The sequence below is a fragment of the Amphibalanus amphitrite genome, unplaced genomic scaffold (genome assembly GCF_019059575.1).
Source record: "Amphibalanus amphitrite isolate SeventyFive unplaced genomic scaffold, NRLGWU_Aamphi_draft 000072F_arrow, whole genome shotgun sequence".
In the NCBI taxonomy this organism is placed as follows: domain Eukaryota; kingdom Metazoa; phylum Arthropoda; class Thecostraca; order Balanomorpha; family Balanidae; genus Amphibalanus; species Amphibalanus amphitrite.
This window is the reverse complement of record NW_024881568.1, coordinates 148,639-173,437: the sequence shown is the minus strand read 5'-3', so window position 1 is coordinate 173,437 and position 24,799 is coordinate 148,639. Positions and strand designations below refer to the sequence as shown.

Here is a 24,799-nt window from a genome sequence, read left to right as displayed (position 1 = left end):
TCCGACCCCACCTTGAGTACGGGAACCTAGTGTGGGGTCCCTTCAACCGGGCGGACCAGCGGCTGGTAGAGCGGGTGCAGAGGCGGGCGACCAAGCTGGTTCCCGATCTTCGACACCTCCCGTATCGAGAGCGTCTGAAAGTGCTGCAGCTACCAACGCTGTACTACAGACGGAGGCGTGGAGATATGATCGCGGTTTATCAGCTGCTCCGCGGTGGACTGGACATGGACCCTCGCAACTTCTTCGAGATGGCAGCCGACAGAACTCCTGCTACAAGAGGACACCAATGGAGACTAGCCAAGCCGCGAGCGGTCTCCAGGATTCGGCGCAACGCGTTCTCCATCCGGGTCATCAACGACTGGAACAGCCTACCGTCAGTGGTCGTCGCATCCGACACCCTGAACCAATTCAAAAACCGGCTTGACGCTCACTGGGCACACCATGCACACGACATCCCTCACGCAGATGAATAGTCAGACGCACGAGGAGCTCGACTAGAAAGGTTTCTAAAGGCCTAGTCTGGCCTATCCAAATTCTGTACTTCGTAAGTAAGTAAGTAAGTAAGTAAATTCAGACATAAGTAGATTCCAAAAGTTGATAGCTCACTACTATTTATTTGTTGTATACATGACGCACTAATGACAATCAAAATATGTTCAAAATTTTATGTGAAATGAGAAGAATGGCTGACGCATGCAAAAGGCCCACTTTGATTTGCTTGTTTATAACATTGCTAGCGCTCCTAAGCATTATATTTCCTTGCATGAACTCTGTGGATAAATTCCTAAAAATAATAAATCCAAAAGAACGTTCTTGAGGGATTAAAATAAATATAACTGGAGTTTCGGGCACAGATGATAGGTAGCTATTGAGCTATTGAAAGATATAAAGAATGTTTAAGAAAGTGAAAAAGAAACCACTAAGGGAGCGGAAGGCCTCATCAGAGAGTGACGAAGCACCCCAATCAGATGAAGAGGAGTTATCCTTAGCGTATGTTATGAATGTTGATAATTTGATTGCTATTTTGATGTTTCCTTATCAAACAGAACCACTCCATGTTATTGTGAAGAATTGAAATTGAATAGTTAAGAACTCTTCTAGTCCAGAAGGGGTTGGGAATAAGGTTTGGTTGCTAGCCGCTAGGTATCAGTGGTTGCTATAATGCTGTTAGGTGCCTATCAATGGTGTTATCTTTTTGGCCCCTGAACCTGACATTCCGACTGAATCATCTGACTGGGCACTGTGTTTGGCTGCAGTAAATACTGTTGTTTTATTTTCTGTTGACACTGGACACACCAGACTCAGAGTGGTGTAATTCACGTTTCTGTCACAGTAACTTTTTCATTCCAGTGAGAAGCTGGAGGAAGCTCGGGAGCTCCAGAAGCTACGTAAGAAGGCTAGTGGCATTGACATTGAAACACTTGCCAAAGGAGATGTTAAGAAGGACGTGAAAAAGAAGGTAGGAGCTGTGTCATTTTGTCAGCCCCATATTTACTAGGTATCTGATAAGTGATAGATATATGAATGGGAATCAGTGCTTGATTTTTCATGCATGATTCAAAAGCTGAAGACATGTGGGCAGGTATGAATTCTTTGATGTAATCATCACACTTTTTGCTAGCTTTAATCTGCATTGGCTAAGGAATTAAATGTTGCCATACACTCATAATAGCAGTACTTAATCCACTCCTCCTTTCCATCTCCTCCCCTACACACATTCATTAGTAAGATATCTTGGCCCACACTGACCTGTTCATGTCTCTGTATTCCTATGGCAGAATGACCCATTCAAGAAGACAACTGGTGGAATGGTGGACCTGGCTGCCGTCAAAAAGGGGGCCGCCGATGACACGGACGACGCGTATGACACTGGTATCGGCACCTCCTTCTCGGCGGAAACCAACAAACGAGACGAGGATGCCGAAATGTGAGAACGGGGAGGCATATGGGGCTCGGATGGTGACAACAGCAAAGTAATGGCTTAGAAAAAATAGTAGAAATGAAGGCACACCGCAAATGTGTTTTGTGTATCTGTTCCGTGCGCTATGACTGAGTGATAATGTAACAGAAGTCTGATCGGTTCGATAGATTTTTTATTGTGGTGACTCTTCATTTAGATCGTGTTTGTTATAGCCGTTGTCTTTCTGACCTCTCTTAGGCAGATTGTGTTTATCGTTACCGTTGTTTACTCATTTATACCGTTTCTGCTATAACCGCTGTCTGTCTCACCTCTCTCTCTCAGGTAGATCTTGTTTGTTATAACCGCTATATGTCTAACCACTCTCGGGCAGATCGCTTCTGCTATAGCCGCTGTCTGTCTTTCTGACCCCTCCTAGGCAGATTGTGCCTGTTGTAACCGCTGTCTGTCTCTGTTCTCTCTCAGGCAGAAGTACATCGAGACGGAGCTGCAGAAGCGGCGCGGTGTTCAGGAGAACGAGGACGACCAGCAGAACTCGTACCTGACGCCCGAACAGGCGGCGCTCATGGTAGGCAGGCCGTGAATAGGTGGGCCGTGAACTGAGGCGGGTCGTGATAGGCTGTGACCAGGGGGCTGTGACCAGGTGGGATCATAATAGGCGGGTGCGCATGGTGGGGTGCGCCGTGACCAGGCGGGATCATAATAGGCGGGTGGTCATGGTGAGGCATGCCGTGCCCCTCACCTGCCCTGGGGGGGGGGGGCGATAAACACGAAGTGGCAATGATTTGTCTGGGCTTCCTGGCCGCATCCCGGAAACGGAACCCAGAGGTTGTTGCCTGCCCAGTTCGGCCCGTACAATTTCGTGCTGGTTGTCGTATCGTGTCCTCGGATTCGCCGATGCCTGTGTGAAACTGAGCGATATAGTTTGTTGAGTGTCTTGAGTCAGAGCGAGTTCGATTATCGGTTGCCGAACCCCGTACGTTTGTGTTTCGGGTAAGCCCGACTGTGCCGCCGTTCCCAGCGCATTAGTTTCTTTGTTTGTGTTTGCAGGCTGTGCCGGAACACCTAAGGAAGAGCTCCAACAAAAAGTCGGAGGAGATGCTCTCCAATCAGATGCTCAGCGGTATCCCGGAGATCGACCTCGGCATAGAGTGAGTCGACGAGCCTCCGCTACTGCGCTCGCTGTGTCGTGAGCTAGTCTGGTACAAACTGTCGGAACAATGTGAGAATCGATTCGTTAAACGGAACTAGCCTGGGGTTCTCGGTTGGGTATTTAAACGATGTCACGCTGTTTCGTGTTGGCTTTTTGTCGGTCTTTTCACGTATTGACAGAAACGTAACGACAGTAACCATACAACCGGCTTGCCTGCGTTTCATTCTAATCGTTGTATTCGGCAATCAAGCCGATCACATTATTCACGCTGTAACCACGCGACTCCTCCACCATCAGCGCCAAGCTGAAGAACATTGAGGCGACGGAGGCGGCAAAGATGAAGCTGCTGCAGGACCAGATGAACAAAAAGTCGGGTCCCTCCCAGTTCGTACCGACCAACATGGCTGTCAACTTCGTGCAACACAACAGATGTGAGTGCAATGCGGCGTATAATTTGCCTTGTGTCCCTCGAAGCGTCAACTACATAAGCGTTTTTATTTCCCAACACATTCACTACCATGAACCAAGCGCCGTTTTGGCGTTCTTTCGCATTATAATTATGACGGCGTGGGATTAGATAGCTAACGTAGGGCACCTAACTATATTGGAAGTACCTGTTGCATTCTCTCCACTTCCCTGCTACATATTTCGTTCACACGTGTCTATCCCGTCCCGCGCAGTCAGCATCAAGGAGCCGCTGCGGCCGAAGCGCGCCGAGCAGCGTCCCGAGCCCAAGAAGCCCGTGCTGGTGGTCGGCGGAGTCCGCGAGGACGACGACGAGACAGAGAGAAAGCGCAAACACGGACAGGCCAGCGACGACCTGCTCTTCAACAAGTTCAAAAAACAGTTCCGGCGGTGACCTCCGGCGGTGGCGCGGTATGGCTGCCGGCGGATGGGTGGGTGATGCTGGACGGCGGAATGGGTGACTTGGATGGTGGAATGAGTGGTGCCTTGGATGGTGCAGTGACTTGGAATGGAAAATAGGTGATGAACGGCGTGGTCTCTTGAGTCTAGGGAGAGCCTTCTTCGCGCTGTGTTGGGAGTATTTGTGCGTGTTTGCTCGCAGTTATGTGTCAGTACGTCTGGTGTGCGGCTTGTGCTGGCATCAGTATCCTTGTGAACGGTTGTGTTTGGATACGACGCCATGTACAGTTTTCAGTGTTAAGTGACTCGTGTATCGCTCTTCGCCTCGTTGTTGGTCAGCATTTAGCGACGTGCACCCTTTCCGTCACGCTCTCGAAAAGAGCCTTCGTCTTATCGGAACATAATCGATTGCTGCGCGAACGATTTCCACTTTTCATCCCATAATTCCGCAGTTCCTCAGAATTCTCCATCCCATCATCGACCTGCTTTAACCAGCAGTTGTGTGTGTAACACAATACAGCTAATGACTGGCACAATGTATTTTCGAACCACGCAATGGACGGAAGTTATTATCACATCTATCAGTCACGTAGAGGCGGGCCCGGTGTCGTGTTGTACTGCTCTGGATCAGACCGCACAATCGGTGGCGTCGGTGGCGCAGAGATGACGAAACAGGCGCGAATCGACAGCTGGAGGGCCTAGACCCAGCGGATGTATGACATCGGCAAACAGCCTACCGGCTAGTGAGGTTTGCTTATGCCGGTTACCGGCGGTACAACCATTATCTTTTCACAATTGCCAAGTGTGAAATAGGCTATAGATAATATGGAAAAGGGTATTTTGTGTCCGCTGGGATGACTGACCGAATATACTGGATTCCCGCTAAGTGTCACTATCCAAAAGACACGACCAGTCTCCTCTCGAACCAGTCGGACGGAGTTGACACGACAGAGGGACTGTGCGATGACGATTAGCGGCCGCGGCTCATGAAAAATACACCCGCTCTGTCTCAGGCACTGATGCGACGAATCGATGGCTCGGCGGTGCGACGGGTGAACCCGACGTCGACGGTGCACAACACGAAAACGCCGCCATGACACGGCGTTGACACGACCGGGCACCAGTACAAACAGCTAGCTGACTAGACGCAGAATATTGTGCGAAACACACAGCGTGCCGACTATCATTGATCTACGGTGCTGACACGTGACGTTGAGATCGAAACAGATCTATAGAGTGCACACAATAAGTGGCGCCGAGATCACCAATCCAGACGATCGGTATGGACCAGTTACTGGACTCGTGGACGGAATACAAACTCCAGCAAAGAGGTTATCTGCAATATGCAGGCACGCTTCTCGTTCGACCCGACATTGGTCCTTCGGTACATACAGGGGCGCAGGGTTTCGGTCGACATAGTCTGACAGTCGAATGAAATCAAATACTCGGTAAGAACACGCTGCAGTCACGTCTGGGACAGCAGCTTCAAAGTTCGAAAGGCGTCATATCGCGGCACGTCTATCGCAGCATTTCGCAAGCCCCGTGTGAATCCTATCCTGAAGACAATGTTTCTCCGCGATATACAACATACAGCCGCTTCAGCTGATTTCGTAGGGAACCACGATTACCAACAAAGAAGAATACGCAAAAATAATTTACGACAAAACGCAAGTAACAATAAGAGAAGTTGCGGAATAAATAATGACCTAAGTTAGAACTTTTTCTTTTCAACAATAATAAATAAATAAATAAAAATTAGAAAACGAGGCATAAAACAAATTACCAGAACACGATGCATAGCAACAACATCATCGTTACGCCCACGCCTCATGTAATTCCCGACATCCCCACCTGTTTGTTTGCTTACATTTCCCCGCCAGTGAACAGATGAACCCGAACCCATCCAGCAATGGTGGTGACTAGCATCGTGGACCTCCTAACATCACACATGACTAGAACGGATTCAACAGACACTCAGACTATAAGTGTGGTTACATCCAGCTTCCTACGTCCCTTCAAGGACGTCCTGTCACTTGCATCAGACTAGTGTCGACCTCACTGGTATTCGTCAGCCGTCTCATCACAGCAATTGGTCAGAAACTGGTTAAAAATCTATCCTTAGCCTGACTAGTGCACCCGACAACGGCAGGAGTATGACGACCCTTCCCCATCCGAGCCTCAGACCTCTGCTCTCCCAACATCAGTCCCCGGTATACAGACTGATCTCCGCTCTCCTAGCATCAGCCCTCGGTACCCAGACCGAAGTCCCTCAGCTCTGAGGCCTTTCTCCGAGCCGGTAGCGCTGGGGACCGCAGTGCTGCGCCTCACTCGTTCCCTGCCGGCGGCATCGACGACATCGAGGCGAGCAGCACGTCGTTGGGCATCGGCGACGTCTTTGTGTAGCGCTTGAAGAAACGGTTCCGGCGCTTGCCACCGGGAACGCCTGTGGAAGGGGCGAAATTAGGAATCAGCCCGAGGCGCCTAAGGCAGGCCGGGAGGGTGGTTGCACAATAGTTATGGGAACGAGCGGAGTGCAGCCTATGGATGTATTGCGTACCGGCAGTCGTATTTCATCACGTGTGAGTGGCTCATTTTATCAAGACACTGCTTGCCCGCCCGTACGTCCGTCCAAACCCACCCGTACATCTGTCCGTCCGTCCGTCCGTCCGTCCGTCCGTCCGTCCGTCCGTCCGTCCGTCCGTCCGTCCGTCCGTCCGTCCGTCCGTCCGTCCGTCCGTCCGTCCGTCCGTCCGTCCGTCCGTCCGTCCGTCCGTCCGTCCGTCCGTCCGTCCGTCCGTCCGTCCGTCCGTCCGTCCGTCCGTCCGTCCGTCCGTCCGTCCGTCCGTCCGTCCGTCCGTCCGTCCGTCCGTCCGTCCGTCCGTCCGTCCGTCCGTCCGTCCGTCCGTCCGTCCGTCCGTCCGTCCGTCCGTCCGTCCGTCCGTCCGTCCGTCCGTCCGTCCGTCCGTCCGTCCGTCCGTCCGTCCGTCCGTCCGTCCGTCCGTCCGTCCGTCCGTCCGTCCGTCCGTCCGTCCGTCCGTCCGTCCGTCCGTCCGTCCAAACCCACCTGTCCATCCGTCCATCCGTCCAAACCCGTCCTGTCCATCCGTCCAAACCCACCCGTACATCTGTCCGTCTGTCCGTCTGTCCGTCCGTCCGTCCGTCCGCGCCTGCCTCACCGTTGGCCTGTGTGGACATCTGGGAGGCGCTGGATGAGAGCAGCGTCTCCGAGTCGCTCCCCTTGATGCTGCCCTGGCCAGAGTCCTTCTCCAGCACCGGAGAGTCCGGAGACTGCACGGAGGGGACGCGCCGTCAGGGAACGAGGGGGACAGAATCGGGGAGAACTGGGGAGTAATTTGTTACACAATCAGAGAAGACAGATGAAACAACATCCAGCATCGAAACATTGAACAGCGATTTCTCCACATTGTTTGAAGGTGTTTTCTTGCAATGATATCCATATTTCCGGAAATAAGTGGCATGCTTGTATTTTTCGCGGAAGTGTGTCTACCAGAATCGTAGAAAATAGGCAAGAATCTACCAGTCAGCACTTTGAGGCTTCAACTACCGCGGTGTAGCCGCATATAGCCCACGAGGACTGTGTACCACTACCGGCTCCCAGGGGAGACATTAGCAGCGCTCACGTACCTCTCTGCCGGAGGACGGCTCCATGGATCCCGCCGGGTGGACCACCACCGGCTCCGACTCGGTCGGCCCGCTCCCCTCCCCTCCTCCTCCGGCCTCTGGGTCAGTCCCGCCGCCCTCCTCTCCTCCTCTCTCCTCCTTCTGACCACCACCACCACTGCTCGCCGACCGCCCCGCCTCCGGGGCGCCGGCCGAGTCACTCGTGTCCCGCCGGCTCGTCTGGTCACGCACCAGGCGGCCCATCTCCGTACGGGTGAACACCTCCTGTATCTGCGCCTCCAGCTCGGGGTGTAGCGGAGTGTCGGGGGAGGGAGTTTTGGCCGGAGGCGGTGGCGGAGACCGGGCCCCCTCGGCGGCTGCCGCTGGGAGGTCGGAGTTCGGTGGGCTCGCCGGGGCGGCGGCCGGGGCGGCAGTAGGGGAGGTGGCGGGCAGGGCCGGCGGCTCCGACTCGGCGGTCCGAGAGACGGTCACCTGCCGGACACCGGGTGAGGTGAGTGGTTACTGTGGGTGGTGAGGCCTGGTGATTTAGTGATCATTGAACCAAGGCGAGGGAACTGAAGGGGGTACCTCTCAAAACAAAGGTGAAAACCAGCGTGATCATAACATAACTGTCATAATTTCAAGGACATATTCCAGCCTTGCGTAACAAAACAAGACTAGTGATCACCGCAAACAAAGGCTACCGACGTCACCGAGTAGCTGTTACTGCTTTAGCAAGATGTCACAAAATACCACGTACAATCAAGCAGCTAGTGAACCACTCGACCCACCCACACCACCCCAGCGCTCCCACCGCTTACCGTCTCCACAGGATCGCCGTCCGGTTCCCGGTCCTCCCCCTCTCCTCCGCCGTCCCCGCCGCCATCCCCCGCTGCCGCTGCTGCTGCTGCTGCTGCCGCCGCCGCCTCCCTGTTGCGTCTGATCCGCTCATCCCTGGCCCGGCGCTGCTGCTCCAGCTCCACGGCTCGCACGGCCAGGTCGGCCGTCACCCGCTGCTCCAGGGACGAGTTATTGTCGATCACGTAGTCGGCCAGCCAGCTGCGGAGCAGGAGACGGGAGGTCAGCGAGGGGAGGGGCTCCAGAGGTCGAGTGAGGTCCTACGAGCCCGCGCACCGACGGGGGGGGGGCGGACAGGAATGTATATAGGAGCGGATCTAGTAAAATCTAGCAGGTTGACTTATGACTTATGAGGTTACATCAAACAGGATTTGTGCATCAGGTGCGGTAAACTGAAAGTGCTTTGACTATCAACAGACACGGTTTCTGAGTATCCCATATCGAAATTATCGGCCAACGCACACCAACCAATTTTCAAACCATACTACCGACCAAAATGCAAAGAGAGTAAACCACGAACGGTTTGGGCGCAAAGCAGCCAAAAATCTTTATCTGAAATACCATTTTGACAGTATAAACCAACATACCTAGCCATAGCCCGAGAAACCTCCCCTCCCCCCTCCATCCTTCCCCGCCCGCCACTCACTCGAAGCCGGTCTGTATGCCGAGGCGTTTCCTCTTCCCGGCGGCGGCGGCGGCGGGCCGCGCGGCGCACAGTTCGATCCTCATAGGACAGCGGTGCTGGTTGGCGGCCGCCTCCAGCTGTAACCGTTCGTTCAGCTCCACCTCGTCCAGAGCCGACGGCTCGTCCTGCTTGTTGGCCAGGCTGCCGATATAGAGGGGGGGGGGGGTCGGTTAGCTGGGAAATGCAGGTGGCAAATCTTATCATTAAATGGAAGAAAACATTATAAAAGGGACAAATAAATGAATGAATAAATGAATACATGAATGAATGAATGGACGAATGCTATAAAATAACGAATGCATTCCTGAATGAATGAATGAATGAATGAATGAATGAATGAATGAATGAATGAATGAATGAATGAATGAATGAATGAATACAAGAATGAATGAATTGATGAATGAATGAATTGATGAATGAATGAATGAATGAATGAATGAATGAATGAATGAATGAATGAATGAATGAATGGACGAATGCTATAAACTAACGAATGCATACCTGAATGAATGAATGAATGAATGAATGAATGAATGAATGAATGAATGAATGAATGAATGGATGGATGAATGAAAGAATGCATGAATGGATGAATGAATGAATGAATGAATGAATGGATGGATGAATGAAAGAATGCATGAATGGATGAATGAATGAATGAATGAATGAATGAATGAATGAATGAATGAATGAATGAATAAATAAATAAATAAATCAATCAATCAGTCAGAGGACGTAACCACAGGTTGTTTGAAAATTGACGAACACTTTTCGTTAGAATTGTGTTAAAGATGTCGGCATGTCAGTACGAGGGGCGTTCAAAAAGTTCTGCGCCCCCGCCCAACCATGAAGGAGTTAGAATTTCGGCCTGCAACGCGGTGTGCTCAATGATGTGTTATTGGGATGTCCACTGACGTAGCCATTAACCGGTAGGTGTGTACTTCGCTTTCTGGGCTCAAGCCAGGCCCAACTGAGGATGCATGCTTGTTCAGTTTCGATTATCTAGCAGCCACCTGCTAGGTCTGCCATATGGTGGTGCAAATACACTGATCTTCATTTATAAAATACAAGAGATCTTCCCAAAATATCGTTCATTGTCACATACAGCACAAGTCGCGACATTATCACTGGAATCCACCACAAGCTAGGAGAATCCATCAAAACTTGCACAAGCCACGAGCATACATAAAAACATCACATTGTTCCCCACCCCCAGTCAACATCCGTCCACATCCATTCAGAGTCATTTGAAAGCTGTTCTTCTACTCGTGCTCTGTTACATCGGCCTTCTAAAATCGTTTCTCCCATAGCTCCACCACAGTTGGGCTGAGGAGCGGTGATGCTTGAGTTCAGACGGTCGGAAGGCTACTTTCTGCAGTCGACTCCGCAGTCGTGCGCCACCTCCCAGTCGCAGTCCCGTCTCAGTCTGCGCAGTTTGCGCCGCCGCCGCGACGGACTGGGCACCGGCCGGATGTGCACGTGTCTGGTGACTGGCCGCGGCTCCTCGGTCTGGCGACACCGCTGCTCGGGCATACTGCGCGTCAGTCGCTGACCGGCGCCTCCCGCCGCCGTGCCCACCACCTCCAGAGAGCGGCAGCCGCGCACCCGGGAGACGGGGCGCCGCGGCGGCGGCGAGCAGGGGGCCGGGGCCGGCACGGCACACACGGCCGGCGGCCGGGGCGCGGCCGCCGTGCACGCCGGCGCCGGCAGCACCGGCGGGCTGGGGATCGGTCCCGGCGGCGCCGGCGCAGCAGTGGAGGACGGCCGCCGCAGACGAGCCGACCGCGAGCGGCTGGGGCGCGGCAGCGGCCCGATCAGTGAGAAGGCGGCCATCGGGTCCGGCGTCGGGTCGGCCGGGATCGGGTCCTGGAGGTCCGGCGGCGGCGCGGCCAGCGTCTTCAGGCACGAGCACGTGCCGTCCACGCACTGTGTGAGCGTGCAGCACGCCCAGCCGACCAGGCTGCAGACGGCGCCGCTGACCAGCTGCACCGTCCCCGAGAGCAGCTCGCACAGCAGCGTCATCGACATGGTGGCCACGCAGCAGACGGCGCCGACGATGGCGTTGAAGGAGAAACACACAATGGAGATGGCGACGCACACCCCGAGGCACACGCTGTAGACTAGCATCCATATCACCTCGCAGATCCAGTTGAGTATGGCGATGATGGCGGATATCAAGAGAGGGATGTAAATAAATAAAAGACACCGCACCATCACGTATGAAGCGATGATAAGAAACTCGCTGGTTCGAATGATGGCTATTACAATGAATTTAAGAGTCTTGTAGAATGCAGTCAAAATATTCTTCGTAATTTCAAACAAACAAATCACACAAATTTTGACACATAAATACAATGCAGTTGCAACTGCGGAAACTGACATAAAAAGGCAATACAATACAGCCGAAAAGCACCACCATATACAATGAATGGCGAAAGTGACAGCCCCTGCCAACGTGAGAAATATAACCGCCATTTCTTGGCTCAGCTCATCCCGATATGTTCCTTGATAGATAATAGAGTGAAGGATCCATCATGTTTCCTGACTTGCAATAGAAAACCAGCAGAAACACAAACTGAACAATCCCACAACGCGGTGAGTCGTAACAAGCAAGGTAACAAGACTCATAAGCTGACTCATAAGCTGACGCTGACCAAGCTGACGCACTTATTCGTATTCGTCGAAGTTCGCAAGGTGAGACAAGCTTTCGGAGAAAAGCTCGTGACGGCTTTTACAAACAGCTCTCCATATGGAATAGATCATTACGGCGAAGGCCTTTAGCTCTTGGCCTAGCTAAGCTTGCAAGGACCCTTGTTGGTGCTAGATAAGCGTTGTGAGGGTAAGCGGGAAAAAAACGTTCAATAAAAAACGAGCGCCGAAAATACACCGCGACACTTGGTAGAGAGTGAAGAGCAGAGCACTGCAACAGCATGGGCTGCATTCGATTGATCGGACACCGGTTAGGGCACCGTCTAGGGCAGTAGAAATTCCGAGGCACATTTAATGCCTCTACCCATGGATTCTCTTTTAGACACGCTGCTTGATAAGAAGAAGTAAACGTTCAATGTTAAAAGCCCAGTCATCGCAAAAACAATGCACTATTTATTTGGATACACAAAAGAACAGGCGCGAAAGGCAGACGTGCGGTAGATGTTGCGATCAATGGTGACGCACATATTACGTAAGATGCTTCCAAAATATATGTCGACAAAAGAGAGCCGATAATTTGCCAGGTCAAACCAGTCCCGGCAGGACGGCGCCGCCGAAAACCCGCGACACGAGCGCCATGACGTTCTTGACGAGGCCGCATCCGAGCCCGACCACTAGCGCCGTGCTGCGGCAGGTCACCGAAAGTAGAATGCACACAGCCAGGCCAACCATGCAGACCAGCACACACACAAGGTGGACGGCACCGCCCACGATCGACCACACGTCCCACAGGATATTCGGAATCGCCACCAAGAAGAAAAAATGGACTCCACCAACGACGAGCCTGACCAGCCAGAGGAGCGCGGCGGCGCACTGGACGACGGCCGACAGCGGCGTGCGCACGGCGTAGTAGGCCAGCCAGCCGGTCACCCGCGCCGCCTCTAGTGTCAGCGCCAGCAGAGCGCGCGCGGCGCTCACCACCAGCCAGACGGAGCACACTGCCAGCTGGTACAGAAAGTCGAGGGTGGCACCGGCCAGCCAGAGCAGCGGGCACACCACAGAGCGCACCAGGCTCCATAGGGACGATAAAATGCCCTCTTCAGGGGCTTCCTTCATTACGAAGACGATATGTGAATGTTTACGGCGAGTGGGAGGCAAACAGAATCTTTTGCTTCATCTTCTTCGTCCATGTTTTCTTACGCTGAGGCTGATTTAAGATGAGTGTAGGGTACAAAATTACTGGAGTAGAAAGTGTACATAGCAAAAAATAGACAAAATATTCTAAGTAAATGTAAATAACATTAAAACACGCATAGAAAGTTGTTGACGACGCGAACTCCGAATTTAGATTATCACTTTCCTGATTTTTGTAAACGGGCTCGCGTGCCACTGTTACTAACGATCTTTTAATGGCTTTCATCATGGTTTTCATGCAGAAACATTGCCTTCCGACAAGTTCCAAGCCGATCCCAAGTCGACCCAATCAGTATGTCTTATTTGATTGGCGTATAGGTATGTAAATTATAACTCTAAGCACGCTTTTATTGTAAGTAGCATTTTCTTATCAAAATGTTGAACGATTGATTTTAAGCGTATAAATGGAAGATTGCATGGAAGCATGTCTCACAAGAAACATGCATCCAGCTTAATTTTCACTGAATGAACGATAATGTGAATGAACAGCCTGCAAAGAAAACAAAACAGATTTACGCATCTTTCAGTTTATCCTCAACCAATTCACAAACAGATGGTGGTACATGCTGCGGACACTTTTTACGAAAATAGCTCATAATCGGTCCGGTGAAGCGTTTTTTGCCGAGCCAATGGCCCTCATAGCGGACGATGGCAGCCCAGGCGGATCGCAGAGTCGCCACAGCACGGTACAGGCGTACTGCGTTTCTCAGCAGGAAGACGCCTACACAGCGGCAGCCAGTGACAAAAAGAAGGCCAACATAGACGATGGACAAGCGCACACCAGAAACGACGAGCCAGACCAGCCAGAAGAGGGCGGTGGCGCACTGGACGATGGCCGACAGCGGCGTGCGCACGGCGTAGTAGGCCAGCCAGCCGGTCACCCGCGCCGCCTCTAGTGTCAGCGCCAGCAGAGCGCGCGCGGCGCTCACCACCAGCCAGACGGAGCACACTGCCAGCTGGTACAGAAAGTCGAGGGTGGCACCGGCCAGCCAGAGCAGCGGGCACACCACAGAGCGCACCAGGCTCCACGGGGACGACAGACGGTGGCGGCGGCGGACTTGCATGATATACAGGCACGCTTTTGGACGTCAACCAAAGCACAAAGCCGACGATCACCCGAGCCTTCGTAAAGCGATTACAGCCGTTTTTAAGCTTTTGCGCTATTCGATCCAGGTTCAGAACGATGATCAGCTTATCGAAATGCACCCGTGTCGTTTGGTGCAATCGCAGAGGTAAAGAAAAGATGCCGCATGGAGAAATAAAAGGTCCACAACTACGTTTTAGGCGCAAAATTCGATGAATTGGTTACGTAAGGAATGACAAATAAAGCATAAAACCGGAAATTAACTTTGGTCAAACCGAACTGGAGTAGTATTGGCTTTAACGTAGAGCCAGTCTTAAAACATAGACCTTCTCGAGAATCTAGAGCCAGAGACCTTTCGTGATATACCGTTGCGGTCTTCATAAAACTGTTATAATCGAAAACAAAGACCTAAAATTGAGAAGTCAGTAAAAAGGAACCAAAACGTGTCAAAACTGGCATTGCTCCTCATGCCAACGAATAGGATCGAGCGAAAGACTACAAAAGTGCTGCTCGACAAACGTTTTGATAGCCAATAGCCATATCATCATACTGGAGTTGGCTTTAGAGCTTGGATGAAGCAGAAGAAGAAAGGGGGAACATATCAGTAATGCATTTCAGCGCTGAGATACGAGAGGCCAAACCTACCTCATTCGAAGGACCAAATTACTAGAGCTATGAGAGGCCGTGTAATAGTTCACAGCGACATCTCTACGTCGATTTCAGCAGCCGCCTTCAACACCTGGTGTCTCCGCTCACCGCTCAGAATGGCTATCAGACGCCCAGATCTGGACTTGCTACCGACAACCCAGCACACGCAGAGACAAAAATCAGACACGATAGCGTGCGTGCAAACACCCGTTCAACCAGACCGGATCGATGGCTGTTGTAAGAAAATTAGCTGAGTTTACGCTACCTCCACCCAACGCGTGTCGAACATTCAAGTAAGGCTGGATCTCGACGACTGGTTCATAATAAATATGGATACCGATTTCGAAATATCGGCAAATATTACCCGTGTATGACACAAGCCTGGCGAGTGAGAGCAGCCAAGTAGCGCTCTCGTTCCGCCACAAAGGCTCGATAGAAGGGCGGAGCGCCGAGCCACGCACGAGCCGAGTGACGCGGAGCAGTTCCGACAGATGGAGACGACCACGAGAAGAGAACCGATACCTGGGCATCATTACAGACACCGGCAATACTGTGCCGAAAAAAATTTCAATGATCGAGCGTCAAAACTGAGCTGTTTGCCGTCAAAATGAGCGAATCGTAAAAGAAACGATTAATTGGTGTATCATTCAATCAAATTTATATGCAATATAGCAGCGGTTAGTATCAATTCACTTGGCAGACTAGGCAAACAAAAGCCTACCCTTCGCTTACCAACTCAATATCATTTGTAAGCTCCTTCCCTTTGCCAAAGCTTCCTAGCTGCAGACTTAAAACGGTAAACTAGCTGTGATCGATAGATGTCGCTCAAGTCGGGATCGGACTTCGAGCAGGTGAGGTCTACCAGCTCTGCTGAACCTGAATGGAGTGCAGCCTGCAGGGGAGAGAGACAGCCCAGGGCGGTTCACATCCCGCCCCTCAGATAGGGCAACACGGAACTGTCCTGTGTCTGCCGTACTCACATCAGCACCGGTTTGCCGGCGACGCGCGGGTCGCCGAGCAGCGCGTGCAGCGTGTCGCGACACTCGTCCGTCCGGCCGGTGTCGGCGGCGTCCACGACGAACGCCAGGCCGTGACTCTCGGCCAGGTAGTTGCGCCAGATGCCGCGGATGCCGCGCCCACCGCCCACATCGTACAGCTCGACGGTCCAGCCGCGCCGGCGCACCTCCAGTCGGGAGAAGCCCAGCGTCGGCGCCGGCGCCGAGACCGGCTCTATAGGGTGGGAGGGGGAGGAGAGAGATGGAGAGAGGTCAGATTCTGGTCCCTGAGACACTTCACCTTGAATGTGTTGAGTTGTGGCATCCAACAGGGAAAGAAACTTGAAAAAACAATGATCATATCAAAATCAGATGGTACAAATTGTATGAGATATTGTATAGGTTAATGATTCAACCCTCAATTTCAACCCTTTGAACAATTCAACACTTGCATGAAAAGCAATGGCAATAAGTAATGATTCAGACACAAAAATATATAAAGATATACACAAATAGTAAGAAGCATGTATATTGAAAAGGCATACCTCCAACAAGGCATTTTGCTGCAGTGGTTTTTCCAGCATTGTCCAATCCCACCAGTAGAATACGAATTAACCTGGAAAGTAAACAGGTATGTGACCATAAGTCCTTCCTTGGAGTAATCATTAGTTCATATTAGTAGAGAACATTTAGCTCCAAGCTCAAAAGCAAAAACTTAAGCCAGCAATCTAACAATGGTACAACTAGAAGCAGAGTTCATAGGATGAATTGATAAGCACATGCAAGTGACAGTGTGAAAAATGCTATGAATGAAGATGGCATCAGTGATTAGTGAAGTATATTTTTGGCAATAAGGCACAATAGGAGGTATTTTACACATATATTTACCTGGTTTCCTGTGGACTCACAGTCCTTCTCTTGCGGCAATGGTGACAGATGATCTGATTGCCCATGATAGTGCATTGTCATCACAAACAAAGGCATAGGTCACAAAGAAGGTTGCTATGAATTCAATTTTTGAAATTTGGTCATAATAAAATTAAATCACAGCTGTCAGCCTGAAAAAGGAGCTTTCTGTTAAGCTCAGCCAAGGATGTCCCTCTGATTATGAAAGATTGAGATTGGCATGCAAGGCTTGGTCCTCTGATGCAAGTTGAAGTGGGCAACGACAAAGGTACCTAAGGCAAACAAAATATACCTTTAATTGTTTTATCAGTCATTAGAGACATCTGAATCTGAACCAACTGGTAACTTGAGCTGGACCAAAAAGAGCATGAAAACAGTAAAAAGCAAGTTGAAGTGGTCATCAGAATCACAGTGAGTAGAATCAGAACTACACAAATGACTATATATGGCCTTGCACAAATGTTTAATTTCAAAGACTGGTGGCACTTCCTAAGACAGCACCAAAGTTGAAGTTGGACGTCTGGGGCGGGCATCGCAGGCAGTTGCGCGCTCTGAATCATCATCAACCACAACCTGAACCACAACTCAAACCAGCAAAAAACATCAACAAAAAAGAAGTGAGAACCTTGATTCCTTGGTATATGTCAAGTTTAGGTCCTAACTACAATTGTGACGCTTTATCTTGACATTTTGATTTACCTAGAGTTCAGTGCATTTACCTTTATATAGCCTTGCATTTACCGATTCCTTTTCCTGCCACCACAAGACAGCTAACTTGAGCCAACTGATCAACACGCGCACGGTATATAGAAAACTTGTAACACGGGATACCAACACTGAACACGCGCATCAAAGTTGGGGAACGGCCATGTTTATTACCAAAAAATATGATTGGTCAAAATGTGTTGTGAACTTATCACTTCTCTAGCTTCGATTATAATGACTCTAAGCCTACCGACAGCGGCGCCAGGGTGGCCGAGTGGTTAAGGCGCCAGACTTAAGTTCTGGTACTCGTCTGAGTGCGTGGGTTCGAACCCCACTCCTGGCAGAGCGCTTTTCCGACGACGTCGTTGAGAGCCATAACGGATTACGAGCCGTTTCGGGGTTTTATCTCGACAAAATCGTGCAACGGGAGGGGGGAGGGACATGAGCTTATTGTTTGATCGTGGTTTGATCCAGTACTGTAATTACATGTACCGTAAAGTGGGGCTATTTGAGACAGTAAGGTAGTGGTTTAGTAAAATCGCTGTAAAATGACCGTCTGATGTTTTTTCGTCATTCTTGCTTAGGCTGACGTGGAATTGAACAGTGAATGCTCTGAATAACCTTTTTGAATATTTCCAAAAGTTCTTAAAGAAATTTGCCATAAAATACGAAATACAGAAAAACGCACAAATTAAGTTACTCGAAAAGGACCCCTACCTGCAGCGTAACAAAGTTGAAGTTTTAATACCTTCGCCACTATATCTATCGTTGCTACCTTTTTACTTATAGGCTAAACACATTTTTCATGAACATATTAGGTATATATTGTTAACGGCTGCCGATTGCGTAACCCATTGTCTCAGAATCCCGATGATGCCCATCTGGTCAAAACTCAACGGAAAGGTAGGTAGGTACCTACCCAGCTAACAATTTGCCGTTGTTACAACGTCGTTTAAACGTTGTCAAATGGTTACCACAACGTTCCGATTTATCGTTGTGACAACGTAATTTTGTAGACTCCAGACAACGGCGTGACAACGTCATCCGACCATGCATTTGAATGTCGTCACAACGTTTCTGTTACGTGACCGTGACGTCCCAAAACCGTTCTCACAACGTCCCGCCAACGTTATGAAATGTTTTCTGTAACGTGCCAACAGTGTTTCTGGAACGTTGTCACCACGTTTCCACAACGTGACTACAACGAGTATAGAACGCTTTGGCAACGTCTCTGCGACGTTTCTGAACGTTTTTATCACGTGCGCACCACGTTGTCGCTACTTCGTATTGCCGTCCCTGCGACCCTGAGTAAACGTCCTAAACCTTTTTGCAACGTCCTCTCAACGTGTTCGCAACATACTCAGAATGTGTTTCCGACGGTCTCTTCCCGTTCTCTAGACTTTTAAAAAAAGGCATGTAAGAAGTGTATATTTCAATACATCACACAGCTCAATTTACACACAAAAAAAAAAAAACGACAGCGGCGGCATCGGTGATGGGCATTGGGGCCCAGGGGTGCCCCAATGGGGGCGTGGGACGGAATTGGGTTCCACCGACTCTAGCGCTAGCCGCTAGCACGCCAGAACTGGTCGAAGTTCACTTCTTCACTAACCCTCGCTGATCACTCGGCGGACTGTTAGGCACCGGCTCATTTGCGGCCTTGATGTCCCTAGGCAGCTGGCAGTGCCTGACCAGACGGTCTGCACGCCCCCCGTTCCGGTCGCAGCTTCCGAACAGCCACTTCGCCACCGCCTTGCCGACAGTAGCCCTGGCGCCTGCCACAAGGCGCGCTGACGAGTTGCAGGACGTCTGCGGGAAGACATGAGGGAAAATCAGACATATTCAATTCATGAAAAAAAAAACACAAAATACCTGCACCAGTTTTCCCCTAACAGTGCGACAGGCTAGATCAAACATGTCAACACCTTAGAGGCTAGAGCTACAATGAACTATAGCCTAGACCGCACGATATTACAAGGCACAATCTTGCAAATGCTACTCGTAAATGGTACTTTGACTTACCAGTCAAAGCAATTATCACATCAAACGCAGACAACTGGCGCTATCTTTCATCTTCCAGCTATCTCAGCCGCGCCCGCCACCGGCCCTCGCTGCTCGCTCGCGCCGCGCAGACTGCGGCTCGGCCGCCGCTGGCTCTGAACGCCGGCTGGTGACACTGACGTCACGGCCCCTCCGGCGAGGTCAGGGCGAGCCACCGCTCGACACTGGCGGCCGGCGTGGCTTGCTGGCAGCCGCGGGTAACAGCCGCGTTTACATAGGGATAGTTGCAAGCCTCTAGCTCCGCCTGTGATGTTGCAAAACATGCCAATGACGCTTTGCAATTAACACAACCAGTATAGCGCCTTTTGGGGCGACTAACGGAGCGAGCGAGAGGGTGGGCCTTGCACGTGCGAAATTGCGAGGGGGTACCTCCAACTGACTTGTGCACGGCACCCTACTAACTGGTCTCTAGCGATGTGCCAAATTTGGGCACAATCGGCCCAGCCGTTCTCGAGATCTGGAAGCGGCACCCTGCACGTGCGCACGTGCAAGGTGGGTCCCAACTGACTTGTGCACGGCACCCTACTAACCGGTCCCTAACCGTGTACCAAATTTGAGCGCAATCGGTCCAGCCGTTCCCGAGATCTGGAAACGACCCCTGCACGTGCGCACGTGCAGCAGCACCCCAACTCTGGCACATGTATATGCAGTGCCTAGTGGGTGCCTACCTACATGCCAACTTTCAGCGCAATCGGCCAAGTAGTTACCGAGATATTGCAACAATTACAAAATTGACACCTCTTCGTTTCGCACGTGGCACGTGCATAAGGGGTCACCCACATGCATCGGGAATAGTCCAATACTTGGTAGAAGGAATGAAGCTACCCTACAAAAATTACCGCGTGTAAATCGGTCAAGTGGTTGCTGAGATATAAGCCTCGCAAAAGCGTGACCACGGCCGGCCGGCCGGCCGGCCGCTCATACTCAGAAATTTCCGTTAATCTAAGGAAAGACTACGCTCGCTTCGCTCGCTCCGTAATGATCTCATCTAAATATACGCAAAGTACTGCATTAAAATTATCGCAGAAGAAGTGAGCAATAGCCCCGACAAAAATGCTAAGTTGAAGTAACCGGGCATATTGTTTGGTGGCAGGGAGCCGGATTTGTGCCGGACTTGGCGGTCCGAAACCATAGGTACTCCGGAGCGCTACGGCAAAGACTGGCTTATCGGAGTCACCATCAAATTAATACCCAACCGCCTTTTAACTATATGTTATATATGTTATATATGTAATATATGTTATATATATATATATATATATATATATATATATATATATATATATATATATAGCTTAAATATATATATAGCTTAAATATATATATATCATAGACCACTATATATCTGGACTGTGCACGGAAATTAGGGCCCTGCCATTAGGGCCCTAACTTTCGAAGGTCGTCACAGCTAACGTATTCGCCATATGATGATGTGCTTTGGGAAACATCACCACTAGTCAATTTGTAATCTGAGTTATATCTTACATTGAGCAAAAAATATATAATATTAGCGCAATCATCGAAAAAAGAAGGGCATTTTCTGCCCATTTCTTCCATGATTTAACATTGTGTGGATGATGGTTCCCAGCTAACTTTCACGAGAATTAGCAAATTTTCACAGACATGTAGCGAAGATTTTTGCAAGATTATCGTTGTTTGTTGTTTATCATTGACATGCGGGATAGTTCTCTTTTGTCTTTAAATAAAATGAAACCTTTTAATGCATACATGCCACTGAAATACAGTAAAATGTGCCGCTAGTGATAATCACTTCAGAATATCCTATGAACAGAACGGGGAGTGAGCATATTCAAAGAGCCAAGACAGTGCATGCAACAATGTCAGTTTTCCGGTTCCTGGCTAAGGCATCAATATGAAGTCAATTTCTATATGCCCTAAAGCTGAAAATGTCTTGGAATTCTGACCACTGGGCTCCCTGTGAGTTTTATTACATGCTGTGACGCTGGCCGAGACCGAAAAATTGAGCAGAAGACAGTTCTGTAAGGAGAGGTGGCGGTTCCGTTTCCAGACTGGCGGCTCCTATAATATCAGTCACAAGTGAAGCCCAAAACTAGCTAAAGTCTTGCAATTTGGTCAAGTGATGGTCACATATGTTATGGCTTGCGGAGAGCTGGCGTGCCCACATCAGCAATCTGTGTTCCGCTCCTGCATGCAAGCAATGGGTCCTGCTCTGGTAACAGCTGCCGAGTCGCTCTCTCTTCGGCACACGTATAGCTTCAAACGTGTGTTTCAAGACAGCGCGACTACCATTGTAAAGGAAAACGATAACTTTCTTCACATTGCTCGCTGAGGGAGTCACACTGTCGAGAAGCACCTCAAGTTACAACGCTACGACCTGCATTCCTTCAACACATTGATGTGTATAGTTGAGCGAAAAACAAACATTGCAATTCATGGAGTCAATATGGACAGTATACCGTCACTTAACACCAGCGATGCGCGAACAGAGCTTCATGAAATAAGAAAGCTTCATGAAAATGAGAAAGGTTGAGCCGCAGGACGTAAACACAATGCAACATTCCTGGGATCAGTTTGTCTATGCAATCAATAACTACGATCCTATTCGTCGATGTGTAAGATACCTACATGGCTGAGAATTTCAGATGTGGATTTACAATTCGAATAGTAACTAAAGGCAAATGTAGCACAAGAACTATAAGAAAGTGCATTCCTAAGTGCGAAGCTCTGCTGCAGTGTCCAGTGAACCGAGATCTCGTGACTCCGTCTAAATCTCGAATCTCGATCGCCATCACCCGCTGCAAAATGCGGCCACCGTCACTGACAACGGTGTTCAAAAGTCCCCTTCTCTCGAGAGGGACAGATGACAGAACCCGTCTGTCCCTATGCTGAGCATGAAATCGGCCTCAGTGGAAGCAGGGAACAGTTGTGGCCCAGCAGGTCACCTCGGACGGTCTCGCTAAAAACGCAGCACAGGCAGCTTTGTTATTTACCCATAGGAATCTTCGTAATTCCGTGGCGCAGATCGTGTGGGCTTTCAAAGCATTGAGCCGGGTGCGTGTCTGATTTAGACAGGCAAATTAATCTGCAGTGTGTCCAATATGTCATCAGACTGTCTCTTGTCAAAAACGACCGATCACGGATTGTTCCTGTCTATTGATGCTTTGAACTTAATACAGTGTGATATACCTGTCTATAAGTGCTTTTATTTATTTATCGTGTTAAAAATCATGCTATAAATTATACATTTATTAAAATATACATAACATTTAAGAAGTTACTTTCATTTAAATGGGCTTACTAGAGCGTCAATACACAATTCCGCGTGCTACGTCGAATTTCCCAGCAGGGCCCTAATAGCAGTCGGCAAAATCCGTGCACAGTCCAGATATATAGTGGTCTATGTATATATATATGTTTCATTGAAGAAGACCGCATTTCGTGTGTTAATCAGCTTCTTTTGGACTTTTTCGATAGAACGTACGTGTTGCTTATCGTTATCATTAAGACCCTTCAGTAACTCTCCAAGAATAGTCATTTATATCGCAACCGGTTTCGTCATATTCAGCATGACATTTTCAAGCGATTATATACAAAACATATGTCTACAGAAAATAAGACAAGCAAACGTTACAGGAACGATTCAAATAAATTTTACACACTGTTTTCATTTCTACACTTTTAAAATCCAAAAAACATGCAAAAACACGTGGTACCACTTGCTCTCTGAAGAACTGAAAAAAATGAATGTCAGAGCTTGTCATTCATTTACACGGCCATGTCATGCAGTGTCAGAATTCTGTCATGCTCGCGTTGAATGTTTAACGCAGGTTTAGACAGATGTATGTACACCGCTTCTAGGACACGCAGGCGTTTCGTGTTCGTCTCATGGTGGATAATCTCTGTATAATCCACCAGGTCCTGACGTGTGATCCGCCTGTGGTGATCCTCCCTCATGTGCCGCTCCAGTTCTCCATTTTGCTTGTGATACGTCAATCTTCGGGACAGCGTCGTTGTAGTATGACCAACATAGCATACCGGGGTATCCTGAGGCTGACAGTCCTCATCTGGGCATGTGAATTTGTACACTATGTTGGTGGCCTTCAGTTTAGCTGTCCTGTTTTGATTGTTTCGCATCACCATGCTAGAAGCACGCCTGCTGCGGTAGTATATGCGTAGCGCCACATGGTTGTCTTCGACAGGGGTGACATTGGTCTTGACGATTTCTTTCAGGATGCGCTCATCGACACGGTAGGCGTCGCTCATCTGACCCTTGTAGTACAAGATGTTTGTGTGCCGTTTGTCATCCTTTTTGCCAGGTTGGAGGTGCTCATCAAGTGCTACTTTGATTTCATGCTCTATGTCTGTGGCCAGATAGTTGTTATTGAGGAGCATTTTCTGTAGACATATGTTTTGTATATAATCGCTTGAAAATGTCATGCTGAATATGACGAAACCGGTTGCGATATAAATGACTATTCTTGGAGAGTTACTGAAGGGTCTTAATGATAACGATAAGCAACACGTACGTTCTATCGAAAAAGTCCAAAAGAAGCTGATTAACACACGAAATGCGGTCTTCTTCAATGAAACATGTCTTGAACAAGGGTTGCTTCCTAAGTATTCATATATATATATATATATATATATATATATATATATATATATATATATATATATATATATATATATATATATATATATATATATATATATATAGGTATATATATTAGAGAGAGATAGAGAGATAGAGAAAGAGAGGTATCAGAATTTACTTGAAAAACCCCGCTAATTATTCAGTACCTATAATGTCAAGGTTTAGAAAAACCGTTTTAAGAACGTGTTGGCGACCACCAGCTCACAACGTGAACAGTCCTATTGCTAAAACATGTCAAATTTAACGATGAAAACTGAAAATGCGCATTGAAAGTCAAAGGAAATGCAATATATGGCCTTATATGTCACCATGCATTATCAAAATATCATGTTGCAAGTGCGCGGTTGCTGCAACGTACCAATCAAACGTTGTCACAACGTTTTACCACAACTTTCGGACCAAACCATGGCTTCACGACGTTCAGAACGTTGCTACAACGTAATTAAAACGTAATTTCGCAACTTACCGAAACACGACGTTGTGACAACGTTGTACTAACGTTTCCTGTTAGCTGGGTATGCCAAATAGCTGATGATAATGGTGATGCGATGCACCCGAGAAGACTTACCGCCATCTACCTGAGTGCATCGAACGTTCGACATAACCAACGCCGGTGAATCGGTCGTGGTCATAAATGTGTAGTGGGTTCACGCCTGTAGGTACTTTTAGCAGCAAGCAATACTTACCTACATGTTCGTAGTGTAACATAATGACCTTTAGCTGGTGACCAAACTAGTTATTCTGATGAATATGTGCTTAAAATGTGCTTCACCAGTCACTGACTCGGTCGACAATCAACATATGTCTAGGTACCTTGTTTGA

The 24,799-nt window shown here is 49.3% G+C and overlaps 2 protein-coding genes and 1 non-coding gene across 6 annotated transcripts; 2 read left to right on the top strand and 1 right to left on the bottom strand.

Annotated features, from left to right (window-relative positions):
- The first annotated feature begins 677 nt into the window (after nt 1-677).
- LOC122379113 (telomere length and silencing protein 1 homolog) lies at nt 678-4,471 on the top strand. Its single transcript, XM_043361051.1, has 7 exons — nt 678-990; nt 1,351-1,459; nt 1,779-1,927; nt 2,384-2,486; nt 2,969-3,069; nt 3,369-3,502; nt 3,752-4,471. Exons 1-7 carry the CDS (start codon nt 893-895, stop codon nt 3,928-3,930), a joined length of 873 nt encoding a protein of 290 aa, XP_043216986.1. The 5' UTR covers nt 678-892; the 3' UTR covers nt 3,931-4,471.
- LOC122379112 (ADP-ribosylation factor-like protein 13B) lies at nt 4,457-17,477 on the bottom strand. Of its 4 annotated transcripts, none has more exons than XM_043361046.1 (9): nt 17,295-17,477; nt 16,558-16,727; nt 16,215-16,285; nt 15,655-15,904; nt 9,061-9,240; nt 8,378-8,615; nt 7,581-8,048; nt 7,112-7,223; nt 4,457-6,378 (listed from the first exon to the last, which is right to left on the bottom strand). In XM_043361046.1, exons 2-9 carry the CDS (start codon nt 16,620-16,622, stop codon nt 6,260-6,262), a joined length of 1,503 nt encoding a protein of 500 aa, XP_043216981.1. In that variant the 5' UTR covers nt 16,623-16,727; nt 17,295-17,477; the 3' UTR covers nt 4,457-6,259. The 4 variants fall into 4 exon arrangements, with proteins under 4 accessions (XP_043216981.1, XP_043216983.1, XP_043216985.1 ...); XM_043361048.1 differs by having other exon boundaries at nt 17,411-17,450; XM_043361050.1 differs by having other exon boundaries at nt 7,581-7,981; nt 8,455-8,615; nt 17,295-17,442.
- A 63-nt stretch (nt 17,478-17,540) lies between these two features.
- Nucleotides 17,541-17,623, top strand: Trnal-uaa. Its single transcript has one exon. It is a non-coding gene; the product is annotated as a tRNA-Leu (tRNA).
- The last annotated feature ends 7,176 nt before the right edge of the window (nt 17,624-24,799 follow it).